This window comes from Arvicanthis niloticus, chromosome 25 (assembly GCF_011762505.2).
Source record: "Arvicanthis niloticus isolate mArvNil1 chromosome 25, mArvNil1.pat.X, whole genome shotgun sequence".
NCBI classification, from domain to species: domain Eukaryota; kingdom Metazoa; phylum Chordata; class Mammalia; order Rodentia; family Muridae; genus Arvicanthis; species Arvicanthis niloticus.
Genome location: NC_133433.1, coordinates 2,869,197 through 2,887,638, shown reverse-complemented (window position 1 = coordinate 2,887,638; position 18,442 = coordinate 2,869,197). Strand labels below are relative to the sequence as shown.

The 18,442-nt window shown below is 39.8% G+C and overlaps 1 protein-coding gene and 1 pseudogene across 2 annotated transcripts in view; one reads left to right on the top strand and one right to left on the bottom strand.

Moving 5' to 3' along the window:
• Map3k7 (mitogen-activated protein kinase kinase kinase 7) overlaps positions 1-18,442 on the top strand; it is a 57,673-nt gene that overhangs the window by 31,671 nt on the left and 7,560 nt on the right. The window contains exons 12-14 of one of the 2 annotated variants that reach the window (XM_076924041.1): positions 1,938-2,018; positions 7,610-7,674; positions 15,107-15,212. In XM_076924041.1, the coding sequence (XP_076780156.1) occupies positions 1,938-2,018; positions 7,610-7,674; positions 15,107-15,212 (252 nt within the window). The remainder of the gene's footprint in view (positions 1-1,937; positions 2,019-7,609; positions 7,675-15,106; positions 15,213-18,442) is intronic. The other variant, XM_076924042.1, reaches the window with a different exon arrangement.
• LOC143438690 (U4 spliceosomal RNA) lies at positions 4,080-4,160 on the bottom strand (annotated as a pseudogene).

Genomic DNA, 18,442 nt, shown 5'->3' with positions numbered 1-18,442 from the left:
ATTTCTGATCTTCCAAGGTTAGACAAGAGTGGATTGTAAAAATGAGCATTGTATTGGAGCATGTGAAAGTGTAAACAAATAACAAAACCGTATAAATTCTCTTCAGGAGATATTTTTGATCTATCTGCATATCTTTTGATTATATATACAGACTTTTTAAAAAATTTAAACATAGTTGTTTTCTAAGTAAAATATTCTGATTATGTGTGTTCTCTTTGTAGAAAGTGGCATCCAGATGAACTGTACTGTATTTGTCTAAACTAATCACAATCACTGATTTTATCAACCTGCACTAAAAGCCTTTAGATAGGAAGGAATAGCTGAAGATAACAGTGTCTAAACACATATAGACAGGTCTTCATATGCCTCATGGTCTTTAGGCAGCTGGTTTTCTGTGTCTCTGTGTCACAATCTATTATTGTTTAACTTCTGTCCTCAAGGTTACCTTGTGGTCCAAAATGGCTGTGACAGCTCAAACCCTCACTTCTACAGCTCAGGTAGCAGGAATGAAGAGATAGCAGAAGGGTGGAAGCGTTTGAAAACCATTTCTGCAACTTCCTCGTTCATCCATTAGCCACAAGAGGGCCTCAGCTTCTATATAAAGCCATTAGCCACAAGGGGTCTGAGCCATAGACATAGCCACAAGGGGTCTGAGCCCGAGCTGACATTGCTGCATTAGTAAAGTCAGAGTCCATACTAAGGAAAAGACAAGACTAGAAATTAGTAGGGAAATAGCTGTTCCTACTTCAGGTAAATCCTCAGAAAATGTCAGGTTTAGTAGAGGTCAGTGGCCATCCAATGGCCTTTTGGTCTCCATGAAGCACAAATGTCTTTGTAGACAGAGACATACCCCCAACATTATTGGGAATTCATTTCAGTTTACAGGCATCGTTCAGAATAGACACATGATATTGAGTCTGCCCCAAAAGGGAAAGTAATGTTATGATAATAGTTTATGATTTTGCTGGGCAACGGTTGTGCACGCCTTTAATCTCAGCACTTGGGAGGCAGAGGCAGGTGGATTTCTAAGTTCGAGGCCAGCCTGGTCTACAGAGTGAGTTCCAGGACAGCCAGGACTACACAGAGAAACCCTGTCTCGAAAAACAAAAACAGCAACAACAACAACAAAAAATAGTCTATGATTTTGCTAACCCTGTTTTTCTAATCAGATACAGATGTGTAATAACATATTATAAGAATGACATTTTTTTCAGTTCAAAGATACTCATACATAAATAAATTACTTTGTCCTCTCTACCTAAATGTAGGACAATACATTCTTTGAATTTTAAATAATTTGAATTTTTTAATGAATTGTCTTACTTTGAAAGGTTCATACTCCAGCTTTTGACAGCCTTCATGTTTAACAGTTATATACTTTAAACTTTTAAAACTACAATAAATATTCAGCTTATTAGAAAGACTGTAGATGTACTTAGGAAAATATGTTTTATGCTTTGATTGAAAACTGTTGATAATCACAGAATTTGATTTATAGCACACTCCAAGAAGCACCTAATGTAGAATCTCCCTGCTTCTATTGTGTCATGAGCACAAACACGGCAGCTTGTCTCACTAACTCCTGCACCTCCCGCCCGCCCTCCCCACCTTCTCCTCACACCATTGACTCCACTTAGGTAGACTATTTCTAAGAACACATTGGAAATTGAGCTTCTTCATTGTCCTGCAGCTTTGTCTATCTTTATTTGTTGTTGTTTTTTTCCTGCTAATTAAAACCAGTATGTAAAACTTCTGAAACTGTTTTTCTCATTAACGTCACCTCCCTAAGCATGGATTAAAGAGTTAGATAGTTCTGCATGCCATTCTGCATGAGATGTAATTCACACAACTATTTCAGAACTGTTCTGTTGTGAGTCATTTCCTGTGTTACTGTGTGTGGTTGTTTGCATGTATACTGTACATGTGTGTTTTTTCAGCCTATTCCAAGCCTAAACGGGGCCACCGTAAAACCGCTTCATTTGGCAACATTCTGGATGTCCCTGAGATCGTCATATCAGGTATCATAGACCACCTGTGTTGGTGTAACAGCTGTGGAACTGGATTAATGATCCTGGTACTTTTAAATGCTTCTTGCTCCAATTTTCATAGGATGTGAACATAGCTACCTCTCATGCAGTACCCAGGGAGATGGGTAGAAAACTGTATATTGCCACACTGAAACCAATTTTCAAACATAACTCACATCTCCAGCAGTCAGGTGAAAGGAAAGTAACAGGCAGGAGAACCTTTGCCTATTCTTCTGTTGGATGTGAGAGAAAAGCAACACCTAAGTCTGTTTTAGTGGAGGATACAACTATTTGAAACTTCTGTTGTCCCTGGCCTCTTCCTCCCTGTCCAGCCTGTCTCTTTGGGGAGCCTATGGGTGAGCTGCTGCAGAGTGTTGTCCTAACTGGAAAGCAGAAAGTTGAAGCCAGGCAAGGCTTGCCGGTTTAGTGCACCTTGCCAGAGCCCACACAACTCAGACAGCTAGTTAGCTCTGCTGCTAGTTCATTAACAGGAAGGTCTACAAGCTATGTTTTATACCAGATTCACACATGACCCTTCAGTGTATCAGTTGATAAATGCTTTTATAATTTATGAAGGTAATTTCATAGATGAATAAAAATCATCATTTTTGATAAAAACGTAAATGGCATTAAGAACCCTATATATATTTAAATGATCATTTGCTCAGCAGGTAAAGACATTTCCCCTTCATTGCCATTTCCATACCTGTAGATAGTGAATTGTGTTCATTTTTACCCCCATTCCGTCATCTCCCTCTTGCCGAATGCCTCTTTCCAAACGAATCCCCTTCCTACCTTGGTTTGACATGCATGACTTTATCGTGATGAAGTAGTAGAATGCCTGGCACATGTTCAGACAAACCGAGAAACCCCAGTCTTCCCCTACTTTTCAAAAACATACATTATTTGCATCATCCAAAACTCAGAGATTCACCTGCCTTTACATCCTGAGTGCTGGGATTAAGGGCGTGTGCCACCACTGTTGGCTGCCAATAACTTGCAGTAGATTCTTTTGAAAAATAGAAATGAGTGAGATATTATTAGATTGCTTTAAGTAAAACCTTGGGGGCTGTCTTTATTAAAGTAGTGGAAGGAATATTTGTTTTAATTATAATGCTTGATTCCATGTTAAGCCACTTGAATACCCTCAGATCCACAGTACTTTAAAATACTGCCATCTGAGGGCAGGAACAGTGCAGCTTTACTGTACCTTTGTGGTTTCTACGTTTGTGATAACATGGCCTGGGATGCAGAAAGATGGAACACCTTCACCAAAAATGATATTCCATCTTTTTTCTTTATGTATTTTTCTTTATGTAATAATATTTTAAGCCATTCTTAACTAGCATAAAATATTTTACCCAATTCCCTAGATACCCTGAGTGTATCTGATGTTACTGTTTATAGTGTCATTTTTGAAGTTGGAAACCAACCTTAAATCTATTAGATTTAATTTAGGTCTAATTAGCTGTATTTAAGGACTATTAGATGCCAAAAAAAATACTCACAGTTTTATAGGATATTGGCTATGTTGTATATTTACATTTATAGCAAAAGTGTGATGAAGAGAAAGGTGGAAAGGGCACACATGCAACAGCATAGGGTTCCTTGCCGTCCTCCCCCGTGTGTGGGCATGGACAAACTTAGTAACAGGTAGGAGGGAGGGCTTTGTAGAGCATCACACCCTGAAGGTGGGGACTGTCTTGAAAGACCAAGACATTGTTTTGCTTTCTTCATTAGCATGAGAATAAAACTTTTCTCATGGTGTATTGGATTCAAGAATTAGTAGATACTAATGTTTTTAGTTATTTCTTCAAGTGGAATTATATAAATTATTAAACATTCCCCATGTGAAAAAACAGTATAATAAGAGGATTTGAGGTTTTCTACAGTTAAAAGGCCCCTACCTGGCACAGTTAATCTTACTAACAATCGTAAGCCTTTGATGAGTAATGGGGAAGAGGGCTCCTGTTCCCTTCCAAAAGAATTTTGTATTTGTGACTAATTAAAAAGAGGTAATCTGACTGTATAATAAATGCTCAGGTTCTCTCCATCATATTTTAAGTTTTCAGGTAGCAATAATCGTGTCTTGGATAAACCTCACTGGCTACGATACTGCCACTGTGCAAAGCTTCCATCACACTTTCAATGACCAGGGTTACATTTTACAATGTAGAAACTGAACTAATATTGAGGTATTGTTGCATCTGCCCTTAGTCCCAGCGCTCAGGCGACGGAAGCTTGTGGATCTCTCTGAGTTCAAAGCCAGACATGGGGGTTGCAAAGTGAAACCATGTCTAAAAGAAGTAAGGTTTAATTTTTCTTCTTTTTAAGAAAAAAGAAAACGGGTTGAGCTTCAAATTCTAATCTAATAAAGCTTATAATTCCAGAGTAAAACATCATCAGTCTCTAGTAATTACTTTGAAAACCTATCTGGTGTCCTTCTAAGGAAACAGACATAATTTATAGAAATTAGACAGATTCGTGGCAACCTAATGAACACACATTTTTAAATTATGCCATCAGTTTACCACTAAGCAGTAATTGAATACTTACACATATACTATTATACAATGTTTTCAATCCTATTTTATGTGTGAGTAGTTTTTATTATTTAGAACTTAAAAATCCCCCATTTTCCAATAAGTTGGGCAAGAGGGGACTCCGAGATAATAGTTAGCATTGAAGAGTCTACAAGAGTCCGCATGAGCTTTGAAGTTGTAGTGTTTTAGTAGTGAAAGCTGTGGACTGGTGTAGACCATAAGAAAGCGAAGACTGTGAGACCTCAGGCAGTAATCTCTGAACGTGTTCCAAAGTGACTGGAACACTTTCGTAGGAACTCACCTGTAGTTTAAAAGAGCAGCTTTCAAGGAGAACTGAGCCGTGACAGCAGCTTTCCAGTGTTATTGCCTTCCTTTTTACCTTGATGCCCCGGAGGGGGGTGCAAGCATGAGTTGCCAATGAGATCTTTAAAAAATATTCTTAAAATTTTTGGTTTTCAGGCTGGAGAGATGGCTCAGTGGTTAAGAGCACTGACTGCTCTTCCAGAGGACCACATGGTGGCTCACAACCATCTGCAGTGGGATCTGATGCCTTCTTCTGGGGTGTCTGAAGACAGCTACAGTGTACTTATATATATAAAGTAAATAAATAAATTTTAAACCAAAAGCCTTTTTTAAAAAAAAAAAAAAAATGTTTTTCTCTTACAAATCATAGACATTTAGCACTTAAAAAAAAAAAATCTCTCTCTACAAAGCTCTGGCTGTCTTGAAATTCTCTATATAGACCAGGCTGGACATGAACTCACGGACCTGCCTCTGCCTCCCAAGTGCTAGGATTAAAGGCATGAGCCCCCAAACCCAGCAGAAGCTCATATTTTTTACAGTGGCAATGTTCAGGGCATCATTTGTAGACTGCTGGTTACTGCCTATATGCTGCCTTAGGGTTTTCTGCCTTTTTGTTTACTAGAGCACATGTGATACAGGTGTGCACATATCAAATAACTTTAAAAATGAGGGCCTCTGAGATGGCCCAACAGGTACAGACAGATGCCTGACAGTGTGAGTTTGATCTCCCAGACCGACAGGGTGGAGGAAGAGGACTGCCTCTCACTAGTTGTCCTCTGACCTCCACACCCATGCTATAGCAGGAGTACACACACACAAATACACACATACAAATACACACACGAATAAGACATCTGAAGTGTAAAATGAGTACATTTCTAAATTAGTATTCAGTGAAAAATATTGAGAATTCAAATTTTCTAAGGACACACTCAGTAATTTTTATCTGCAACACTAGGAGCTTGAGTTGTTTCATATTCACATTTCTAAATTACGGCTTTTAAACTTAATATTGGAGCAACAAGTATTTGTTGATTGCAGTCCTCTTTTGCTTTTGTCTGAGCTGTTTGCCAGGTGGTTTCTGACATGGTCATGCTCATTAAAATGTATTGCCTAATGCTGCTTGCTCCCACTCATGCTCGCGCATGAAAACCCTCAATTTATGGCATTTGTCAGCTGTCAGCTCTTCTCCATCCTGTTTCCTTACAGTTTCCTTCCCCTTTCCCTCTGTCCCCCAGCTAGACTTGAACTCATATTTGGGGAAACTTTGATGGCGATGTCATGGCGTATAGCCACATGCATGGTTGTTCCTCAGATTCACAGATGTTGCTGATCTGAAAAGAGTTCCAGACACTTTTATAGTCTGTCTCGTCTGTGCTAATTTTAGAATGAGGGTGTTGAGTGAAATGTGCCTGAAGTTGCTCATTAGTCATAGTGGTGTCCTTTTTGTTTGGGGAAACAGAAGTAGTTAAAGTACTCATGAACCTGTCTGATTCAGTAAATACAGTTTGTTGTTTTACTTTGTAATGAGAATTTGGGACATTACAAAATATATTGAAATTTGAAGTAAATTGAATTCAGAGTATGCAAAGAATTTTAAAACAGTCTAAAATGGAAAAAGTTATCAGCTATACTTTCAAGAGTGACTATAAATTTGAGTTTATTCACTACATGAGTTTATTTTATAAAACATTCTTAATTCTGTTTAAAGTTCATTTAGTTTATATGTAAAATAACAACAAGGTCACATGAATTAATATATTAAATGAGACTAATTGGTTTAAGATACAATTTTTTATATCCAAAATCATGAAATGTGAAAAAATATAAATGATTTATTGCTCACCAGAATCCAACTGCTAGGGTGTGGGTTCTGAGTGCTGCCTGCTAGAGGCAGAATTACATGGTACCACTTTCAGGGTCAAGGGGTTGTGAATATTGTACCAGCTGTTTCTCATAGTATTTCCTTTTTAACAGCTGAACTCTCATGTTAAAGGATACTGCATAAACAAACCTGCTCCCAAGGAAAGGTGCTGCATGAAGCTGTTGTTTAGGTCATTCTGATCTGCTGAAAACTTGCTTATAGAATTTTTTTTTTATTGAGTTAAAAACTGTTGCTAATATAGTTGTTCATAATAGCCCATCTCAACAAGCTATACATATTTGAGCATAGAATGAACATTGTTTGTCTCCAAGGGGAAACTGAGCTGTTACTAATGATGAATTACTGCATCCTGACAGACACTAATGGGATTAAATGTGGCTTGGTGCAATAATTTAAACCTAAGCATCCTCTCAGGCACTGCTGCCTGCCAAAGTCAGATGTGTTCTACAACCTGCTAGCTGTCTTGCTGTGAAACTGTAACGTAAGGCCCTTGAAATAGATGCCGTCATCAGCTCCAGCCCCGAGCAGTCATCTATTTAAACACATGACAGAAGATGGTGGAAGACAGTTGAGCTGCTGTTCAGGCGGTAGGAGTGTCATTGTATTAGGAGATACTCTGTTGTGGGCCAGCAGCTTTTGAGATGCACTAGAGTTCTCTCTCTTTCTCACTCTTTCTCAGTTTTTGGGTTGGTAGGTTTTCACATTAAATTTACTCATTCTTTTTCCTGCAGTGAGTTCCATAGATCCCAGGAGCAGCAGATTGCACTTCCTCTGCAGAAGTTACACCTTCTCACCTAGATTGTTTGGCTAGATTGAAGTTTTACTTTTTGTTGTTGTTGTTTTGTTTTAAGGCAACGGGCAACCAAGGCGTAGATCCATCCAAGATTTGACTGTTACTGGAACAGAACCTGGTCAGGTAAGACTTAACTTTCAAATTATCTGTCTGTGGAGAGCTAGGATAGGCAGAGATGAAGAATGAACTGGGTTGTCCTCTGCAAAAGTAGTTAGCCTGAAAATATGGTGGAGAAGTTTATTGCTACTGAAACATCCGTCCATAGGAAAATGGAAAACCACTAACGTTCCTAATTCAGTTTGATCTGCGTGAGAAAGCATGCTGTTCAGCAGTGCATCGTGTGTGTCTCATGCTTTAAGAAAATACTCTGTTCTGTAACTTAATAAAGCATCATTATCATTGTCCTCTAAAGTGAATAATTAGTATTAATACCTTTTACTAATGAGAGAATACCTCCATTGCTCTCCTGGGGCCACCTGGAGAATGTTAACTTCTTTTATATGATATATCCAATCAGCATTATATTTTTCTTAAATATCCTTTGAAAATATGTACTAAGTTGATAGCTAAACTCCGAATGCTCTTCTAAATTCTTTTTATTATAGCTTCTTTGTAAATAGTCCAGATAATGCTACACTATAGGCCATAGAACTCTACTGTAGAGTTCTCATCAATCAGGTGTGGCAAGTAGCTGAGTCAGTAAGGGTTTTCTTTCTGTTAAGTAATCCAAATTCATGCACATGACATACATTTTTATCATGTTTTCTAAAATGAATGAGGACTAAGTATGAGGTATTCTTTTGTTTTCATGTGAGTACAGTATTCATATGTAATAAAGTTATTGCATAATTGTTCATATATACAGTGTGATTTACTTTGAGAGAATACACATTTTCATCATAGAAAGTTTTATTATTTCATTTTTATATGAATTTATGAAATTATAGTTTCTAATAAAAGAATGTTTTATAGTTCTCTATAATATATAAACATAAAAATATCTTGATAGACTGGGCATGATGTTGCACACCTTTAATCTCAGCACCTGATTGGCAGATAGATGTCAGAGTTTGAGGCCAGCCTGATCTACATAGCAAGTTCCAGGACAGTTAGTATTACATAGAGACAACCTGTCTGAAGGAAAAAAAGAATTTAAAAATACCTTGATTTTATTTAAATCTGGTAATATTTTATGACAGTTCATACTGTATATATCCATACTGTATATACATATAACCCTAAAATATAGAAATGTAGATACATACGTTACTATATATTTTAGAGTCATTAATAAATTTAAACTTTTTCAGCCTTATTCAGTAATTTTTTTTCCAGTGTATTGGGATACCCCAGAACTTTTGATTTGACTTAAATTTCCCCTTTTTCCCTCACTGGTCTTTAAAGGCTTTTAGTCAGCCTGTTTAATTAACATCTGGTATTTGCTTTGAGACTGTAGTCTTGATGATCGCAAGCTTTTAAGCTCTGTTTACTATTGCCATCAATCTTTCCAGTTATTTGAGCTCTAACCCAGTGTTTATGGCAGTGAGCCTTTCCTCTAAGACACAGAGTAGAAGCTAGTCTAAGAGCTTTGTCTGAATACTCACATACCAAGCCTTGTGTATTTCCTCACTGAACACACTCAGCTTACACATGTGGCTCTTCACCCTTTACTTTCCTTCAAAGTAGGAAAACCTTGGGATTGAGGCAGACTGTGGCTCTGGGACAGTCATTGGCATGAACTGTCTGCCATGCAGCGTTCCAGAAGATAAGGGGGAGGAAGAGAAGGTTTGATTTGGCAGTAACACTGCTCTAAAATAGTTGACATAACCAGTGTTTAAATTGCATCCTCTTTCAAGATTATTGAAGTATTATAACCTCAAAGTGCCATATGTCCACTTTAGGATAGTATAGTATGAAAGCGTTTCACCAGGCACATGCCTGGGGGACCATTGGGTTGAATCCATGTGATTACTTATGAAGCTAGCTCTCACTGTACGGGAGGGAACGTGCCCACAGCATGCGCTTCCATGCTTTACAGTGCGCTTCTTTCCAAACTTGCTGGACTGATTGGCAGATGCTCAGGGGAAGTGGCTTCTGGTTTTCATTTTATTTTGAGTCTACCTCCCAATTACCCCCCCGTCCCCCCCTTTCCCCCCCCCACATTGAGATTGGGAGCCTGACCAAAAAGTCAAGCCCAGGTAGTACAGTTGTCATGAAAAGAACGAGTTTAATAATAAAGCTTCGCATTACATCTCAAACACACAAAAAAAATGAACCGACCATTTGTGTGTACTCAGGCTTGTGACTTGAAAAATAATCTCGATAAAATTACCTATAAATTAAAATATAGGGCTTTTAAAAATTTCCCTTTCTTTCCCTTTCTATTTAAGCAAAACAAACTTAATTACATATAACAGTGTAAATATGTAAAAGACCTTCACCATTCACAGTTTACCTGGTTTACAGTTAATTTGGGACACTTAGGAAGCACTCAAAATGTATCGGGCCTTTTAGTGTCTTTGGGGGTGAAAAGCAACCCTATTTACTAGCTATATCGAAAATCATTGTGCTCAGACCCTGGGAAAATAAGACAAAGCAAGTCCACTTTAATGTATGAGGTCACTGCCACCCCAAACATAAAAAACATTGTCCTGTGCGCAGTCGGGCGTGAGGCGGTTGGTGGTCTCCGTCGTCGATTTCTAGTTACCTGAAGCGGCCGTTTAACCCCAACCCTGGACCCTTCAGAGTTTAAGACCACCCCGCTCCGGGTGCCCCGGACCTTAGGGTTCAGGAGGGGTGAGTCAGAATTCAGCCGAATTTACCATGGCGGCTACCGATCACCGTAACGGCCGTTCCCCATGATTGATGAGGGTGATGATGTCACTGAGGAGACCTTGAGCTCTGACATTCAGAAACTGAAGGAGAAGCAGGACATGCTGGACAAGGAGATCTCCCAATTAACAGCAGAGGGCTACGGTGTGATCGAACTGGAGCAGCACATCTCCCTCCTCCACGAGTACAATGACATCAAGGATGTGTCCCAGATGCTGCTGGGCAAGCTGGCTGTGATGTGACTCGAGGCGTTAGATCTAAACCTCAATGACTGAGCAGCTTCTTGGAGATTTTTATCTACAGCCCACAGGGACTGAAAGATGGAGGCATAAAAGGCAGAGAGCCCAGACAGTATATTCATGTGGTTTCTAGATTTAAAAAAAATGCTAGAAACCCCCCAAAGTTTGGGGTGGGTCCTAAAGAAGACAGGTATTGGGAGGGGTGGGTATTGTCGGTGCTAAGGTTCCTAAACATACTCGTGATTAGGTGTGTGTGGTTGTCCCTTTTGTTAATAAACATATACACAGTTTAAAAAAAAACATTGTCCTTTCCTACAGTTGAGAAAGGCAGCAGATGCCTTACCAAAGGCAGCTCTCCTGTCTGTCTGCCTCTCAGTAGAATGACTCCTGTTGTTGGCAGCAGGCAAAGGAGAGTGAACCGCTGTCCTCCCCCAAATCAATCATCCAAAGTCTTATGAATTTCCTTGTAAAGCACTCTTACAGATGTTCTGTGGTGCCTGTAGGTAACCTTCAGCTCCACAACAATAGGAAACCCAACTTTCCTCTACCAGTGTGCTGCTGGCAGCCATTGGCTGGAGACCGACAGCACCAAAAATGCCCAGTCTTGGTACCTAGACTTCAGGCAAGGCTAATATATCTGGCTGGCCTCAAACCATGTAGCAGAAGAAGACCTTAACCTCCTGATTCTCCTGCCCCTACCTCCAAGGGCTTCTAGGTGTCTGCCACCACATCTTGTCTATGCATGCTGTTGGGAACCAGACCCAGGACTTTCTTTGTGCTAGGCAAACATCACCCCCACCCTGGTACCAAGTCTTTTTTTAATCAGACCATACTTACCTGAGAACCACTACTGATAACACTTGTTTGTTATGCACTGACTTTGGTACCAGCTAGACCCTTAATAGACACTACCTGTATCTTAACCCTAGACACTGAATACTTCTTTTTGTAGATGGGTCAACTGAGAATTAGAGAACCTGAACCTAAGTCTGTATCTTCCATCATGCTTTCATTCTTTTGCTGCTCCAAGTTGCCATGTGGCATTTCTGTCAGTTGTTGCTCTACATCTATGAACTGTAGTTTATGTGAGAAGAGGGTAAACTGGGAATGTCTTCAGGGAGAAGCAGCTTGGAAAGCTGTAATAGTTGGAGAACATTTAGGACCAGCAGAATTTGAAGAACAGATCCTATGAAGCAGTGTTTTCCATGATTGTTTGGGAGCTGTAATGTAAGTAAGCACAAACTAGTTATTTTAATGTCAACTATTACTTCGTTTTCTTATGTATGCCATATATTTTCTCAGATGCTTTTAAAAAGAACAGTTAATGTTGTTTTTGAGAACTTTAGATTTTCATACTAGTTTTTTTCTGTCCTCGAGAAGTTAGTTTGTGGAGGAGTCTTTGATAATAATACAAAGCATATCAGGCCCAAGTTTATGTGGGAACTGAGTATAAATATAACCAAAATTCCAAGGAATTTCCCTTGGGAACCATCTTTGTGATACCTTAGACCTGGTTTTGAACTAGGGAGGGACTGGTTAGTGCCATGCACCACTGCATGATCTCAGCTTGTGTTTACTAGTCATTTAGCTTCTAGCCACAACTTAAAGAACACGGTTCTTTCTGTCAAGGCCTTTAATGTGCCCTTGTTTGACTGGTGTGTCTTGGAATTTACCTAAAGCTGTTGTAGTAATAAACGGTGGAGCAGAAGCTGAGACTCTGAGTGGGCAGAGACACATTGCTACCCTACCGTCTGCAGCCTGAAGAATTAGTTCCTCTAGGCTTTAGGGACATCAGCATGGGCCAAACCAGGAATTGTAGTTTGGATGCTGGAAAAATTGTAGGGCTAGCTCTTGGGGTTGGGGTGTGTGTGCTCAGATGCTTCTCAGAATGCTGCAGAGTAGGAAATCCTCAAGTGTGGGTGGGGCTCCTCCAGGGACAGTTACAGTTGTCTTAGCACTAGACCTATAGACCATTTGGTTACTCTCAAGTTACAGCTCAGGGTTGGTAAGAATCCTTTCTGTTTCTTTGTTTCTCTTTGGGTAAGCAAGATTATAGGGTATAATCAGAGATGTGTTAGATGAACCCCAAGCTCCCAGTGTGTAGAAGGAGTACACATCTTTTTCTGTAAGTGAAGTTTCAGTCAAAGTGCTTAGGAAACTTACGGCAGGGAAGGGAGAAGGCCTACATTCCTGTGATCCAATGCTTGCTTCTCTGCTGTTGACAGGCTCCTGCTGGACTTCGGGGTTAAGGCTCCTCTCCCTTCTTACATCCTCAAGATTTTCCCTGCCATAGAACACTTCACATCTGTGCTTCTTAGTTTGGCTTTAATATAGTCTCTAATATTAATATCCTACTAATATAACTTAGAGTGATTTTTTTGCATGGTTTATCATTTCTATTTAACTTGAGCTATTTTTTAAATTTTTCACATTTTTGTTGTTGATTTTAATGGGAGGTGTGGATGTGCCGGACCGTGCAGGTGCCTGAGGAGGCAGGGTGAGCTAGATCTCCTGGAGCTGGAGTGGAGGCACATGTGAATCATCTGATGTAGGTACTGAGAACCTGACCTGAGTACTGTCGAGGAGCAGTGAGGGCTCTTAACAACTGAGTCATCTTTCTAGCCTTTATTTTTCACTTCTGTAAATTAGATTTATCTCATATGATCACATTTAATCCATCCTGACTATTTGATTGGGGCTTTATTTTTTTCTTTCACTTATGTGTGTGTTTGTCTCTGTGTACGTGCACATATGCATGCTACATGTGTGTGGGTCCCCAAAAAGGCCAGAATAGGACATCAGATCCCCTGCCTGGGGCTGGAGTTGTGAACCTCTTCAGCCCTCTGGAAAGTAAGTCCTTTGGAGACAGGAAGCGCTTTTAACCACCGAGCCATCTCCACCCCTCGGTTGGGGATTTTGCTTTGTGTCATTCTGTGCTTTAATGCTGTAGTTTGCATTTGCTCCTTTTCCTGGTAAAACTGTTCCCTCTTATTTTAGGCTCTTCTTTACCTTCTTACCATCTTTGAAGTGGGATAGGTATAGTTCACATTTCTTACCACCTTTGTCTTTCTGGGTTAAGAATTAGATTGTGCTACTTTTCGTGAATACCTTTGAGATTTTAACATTTGTACCCAGCTTGCTTAATACCTCTGCTCTTCCTTAATAGCACAAGCATTTTAAAAACAATGTCCTTGCTTATTCTGGTTTTATTATACTGTAGATTATATTTCTGTGTTGTTTGGTAGTTTTGTAAGTTCATTACTGTTTTCTTACCTATGATTTTCAGTATGGGTGTAACTTGGGTTTATCACTGCAGATGCTGTTCTGAGCACCTCTTCAGTTTCCTGCCAGCATTCTCTAGCTAGTACCCCACGTCTCTGGCTTCCATGGTAGCCATAACTCATGATTTGTGAGTGTGTGTGTGTGTGTGTGTGTGTGTGTGTGTGTGTGGAGTATTTTTTCTGAAAAGCATGAAATAGGTTGTGTTTCTAATTTTGAGAGTGTTTTTCTTCCAGAGTTTGAAATATACACATGTATCTGATGGGACACCTGGGACATGAGGTCCAGGCCTGAACTTGACATGCATTTGTTTTCCCTGTACCATATGCATCACGTGCAGGTCATTTAAATGATGGCTTCAGTGTGCTTGTGTTTTGACTGTGGCCTGTCACATGAGGTATTTGTTAAGTACACAGTTTCTACTTGTGGCATCTTGTGAGCACTTGAAGTTTCAGGTTTCAAAGCATTTCTAATTTCAGATCTGTTGTTCTTAGGGACGCCTTCACCTGTAGCTGCCATTTCCCTCTGGAGGCCACTTCTATTTTTTGCTTGTCTATTTTCTGGAATTTGACCGTATCTGACCATGTAGAACATGGGGCATGGGTTTGTCTCATTTCTCATATTTTTCATATACATATGCTTGGTTCTGTCTTCCCTTCATTTCAAAAGGGATTTTCATGATCTTCCTGCTTCTGCCTCCAAGTACTGACAGAAGCTGTCTGCCACCATCCTGGGCTTGCCAACTGCTTTTGTTGGAAGGTTTTTCACTTTTTGCTAGTTTCTCTTTCCCAGAGAACAAAGGATTCCCGAACCTTGGCTTTAAGCAGGGATTAAGCAGGCCTTCTCATCCTACAAAGAATTGGAGGCTCGATTACTAGTTCCTCTCAACATAAGAGACACTCCAAGGCTCTGGGTTGTGAAGTCTTAGCACTGGCAGTTTAAGGGCTCCCTCTCGACTTTTGTGTTGTGGGCTTTATTTCTCTACTGACTCTCATCCAAGCTTATAAGTTTTGAAGAGATGTTATGTATGAATGCATAGTGAATTGGATATACATTAATTATATACTTAGAATGCCGTTTTCAAGAGTTGTAGGCATCTACTAGTAAACGGAAATCTTTTGCCTCTTATTGGACATGAAGATTTGTCTTGTCGTTCTTTACTAAAAGAACAAAGTGACACTTTTCCTCCTGCCGTTTCTTCACAGGTGAGCAGTAGGTCATCCAGCCCCAGTGTCAGAATGATCGCTACCTCAGGACCAACCTCAGAGAAGCCAGCTCGAAGTCATCCTTGGACCCCTGATGATTCCACAGGTGACCAGTCTAATTCCTTATAATATAAAACTGAGTGACTTGAGAGGCATTAATTTTTACAAAGACAGGCATGATATTATTATTTAGATTTTCATGTTTATAAAATGAACTATTAAAAGCAACTTTCAAAATGCCCTTGGAGTATTATGGCAGAGACTGACTGCCATAACCCTGTGTATGTTTTTCCCGCCCACATACTAAACACGTATATTAAAATTAGATTTTTCCAGTTCAGAAACATGTGATCTTGTACTTCTCTCTGTGAGTTCTGTATCATGATCGTTCCTGTTGGAACTTTTCAGTAACTGCAGTTCCTACATCGGTAACAATAACCACCATCATCTTTATTTCACTTTCTACTTTTTATTATGTATTATTTAATATTTTATACATGAGTACAGTATATTTAGACCATATCTACCCCTACTCCAACTCCTCAGTGACTGTGTTGTGTAAGGACATTTTCACAAAAGTATCCCATGCATAATGGACATACCTTGTAGCTCTCTTTTCACCCATCCTCCTTCCTTTAGCCCTCGTTGTTCCTCTTAGACAATTTCACATCTACTTTGATGTCTTTTATACAGACATGATTCTATGTATCTGTAAAGTTAAGGAACCACAAAGGAGAGAAAACAAATGCTTTTCTAAGACTAGTTCATCTTGTTTCCAGTTGTGTCCATTTTCCTACAAGGGACATACTGAAAACCCTGTTTTACTTGCCACATGTCCTTTATCCTGTGTTGTTGGATATCCCAGTGAGTTCTAGAACTCAGCTGTGTGAACAGTGCTGCAGTGCACACGGATTGTAAGTACTGCTGTGATGCGATGAGCTTAAGTCCTCTGGGTAAATACCCAGGAGTGTATAACTGGGTTTGAGGAACTTCTGTATTGATTTCGTAATGGCTCGACAAGTTTACGTAAGGGTGATCTTGTGGCAGCTGAAATGAGATTGCAGTAAAGTTCCAATTTGCATTTTCCCCAGTGGCTAGTGAAGTTGAACATTGTCTGTTTTCTCCCATAAGAGTATCTTTTCTTCTTTGACAGTTTCATGCAAGTATACAGTGTAGCTTGGACATAGCCAACACCATCATCCTACTCCTTCTGGATCCACTCCCCATCCTTCCTCCTTTGTGTCTTCTTTTTTATGACCCACTGAATCCAATTACTGTTCCCCGAATACCCATGGGTTTAGATCAGCCACCAAGCATGAGCGACCTAGCCACAGCCGCACCCCTCCAAGAAGAATGCTTCCAACTCCCTTTCCTCGAACAGCTATCAATTGCTCAGCTAAGGGTGGAACCTCATGGGCCTCGTCCTCATCTATGCTGGTTTGTTGACTGGCTTAATATTGCATGGGTAGCCACAGCTTCATTGGATTCATGAGTGTGATGTCTAGAGCCTGTCTGTCCGACGGCTTTTCACAGCCTCCTGGAGATCCTCTGGTTCTTAGATTCTTTCCTCTTCCGTGACACTCCCTGAGCCTTGGGTTGTTGATACAGCTGTCCCACTTAGGACTGAGCACTCACAATTATTGATTCTTAACACTTTAACCAGTTCCCCCAACCCCCTCTGCATTAACTACTGCCACTTCAAAAAGACGTTTCTCTGGCCAAGGTTGAAAGCAACTCTTTCAGGAATAAATGTCACTGTTTGGAAGGCAGATTTACAACATGTCAGTTTAGCATGATTGTTAGTAAGGTAGCTTTAGGTTCCCCTCTGGGACCGATGACCTAATCAACTCTGGTTTTGGCGACATTTCTCATGAGTTTATTAGCCATTTGCATTACAGTTTTTGAGAAGTGTCTAATCACTAGTCTGTGTACTGATTTGATTAGCTGCTTGGTTTCTTCGGGGTTTTTTTTATTTTTTGTTTTTTTTTGTTTTTATTCTAAATATACAGATATGTAGCCAGGAAAGATTTTTTTTTCCCACTCTATAGACTGTATTTATCTTGTTAGTGGTTGTTTGGTTCGTTGGTCAGTCAGTTAGTTTGTAGGAGGAGCAGTATTTTACAGTGTGTTTGTTACTGGCTGACCTCAAAACTTACTATGCTAGACCCTTTCGGTCTTTGAACTCACAGATTTGCCTGTCTGTGCCACACAAGTGCTGGGATTAAAAGCTACCACACCCAGCTTAACTGTTTTCTTTGCTGTAAAAAAGCTTTGGAATTTCATGAGATCCCTTTTGTTAATTGTTGGTGTTATTTCCTGAGTATCAGCCTCTGGTTTTTAAGAACACAGAATATGCGCCTAAGTGAGAAAAAACCCTATTTGGAAACCTTTCGTAGCTTGTGAGAGACTTCATTTCAAATGCATAGACATTTAAAAGCCTTTAATTTATTAAACTCCGGTGTGAATGGCTCAGTTTGTCATGATGATGGATTAAACATTCCTGTCCAAAGGGAAGGATAGAGTTTCATCACGAGTGCGCAGAAGTAAAGCAATGCCTTAACACACACTTAGCACTGTATCTAAGGAGGATCTCGATCTGTGTGGAGTACATCTGAAGAGAAGGTGGTCTCTTAAACCTCGGAAGATGAAGTCATTTGAAATTAAGCAGGTTGTGGTGGCACTCACCTTTAATCTCAACACTCGGGAGGCAGAGGCAGGGGATCTCTGTGAGATCAAGGCCAGATTGGTCTACAAAGAGAGTTCCAGGATAGCCAAGGCTACACAGAAACCCCCGTCTCAAAAACCAAAAGAAAAAAAAAATGTACCAATTAAACTGAAATTTTGAAGTTAATTTTCTGTCTTCACAAAGTAAAATAAGATTTTAATATTTATAGATACCTGGTGTGGCTTAGTCAAGTTTATAGTTTCATTTTAAAAATTAGGTGAGCAGCTTTTCCCTGTGTCATATTATTTAGAACTGTTTAGCAAGGCATGTATAATCTCTCCTTTGGGTAAGTTAAATATTAGTAGTAGCAAAATCTCCCCAAGATTCCTCTACAGTGGTACATAATGACGTGCCTCTATGTACCATTGGGGTGACACCAGCTGCTGTTATTATTGTTGGACGGTTGTTCCTAAGTTGCTGCTGTTGTTGTTGTTGATGATAATCGATGTTGTCGTCGTCATCATCCTCATCCCAATCCCCCTAAACTAAGGGACTATTCTCCCTATCAGTGCCTTGGCGGGGTTTCCTAATTCCAGCCTAGACGTGTAGATGTAAATCAACAATGTGGTACATCATCTGTTCACAGGAGGAATCAGATTTCTTTAAATGTC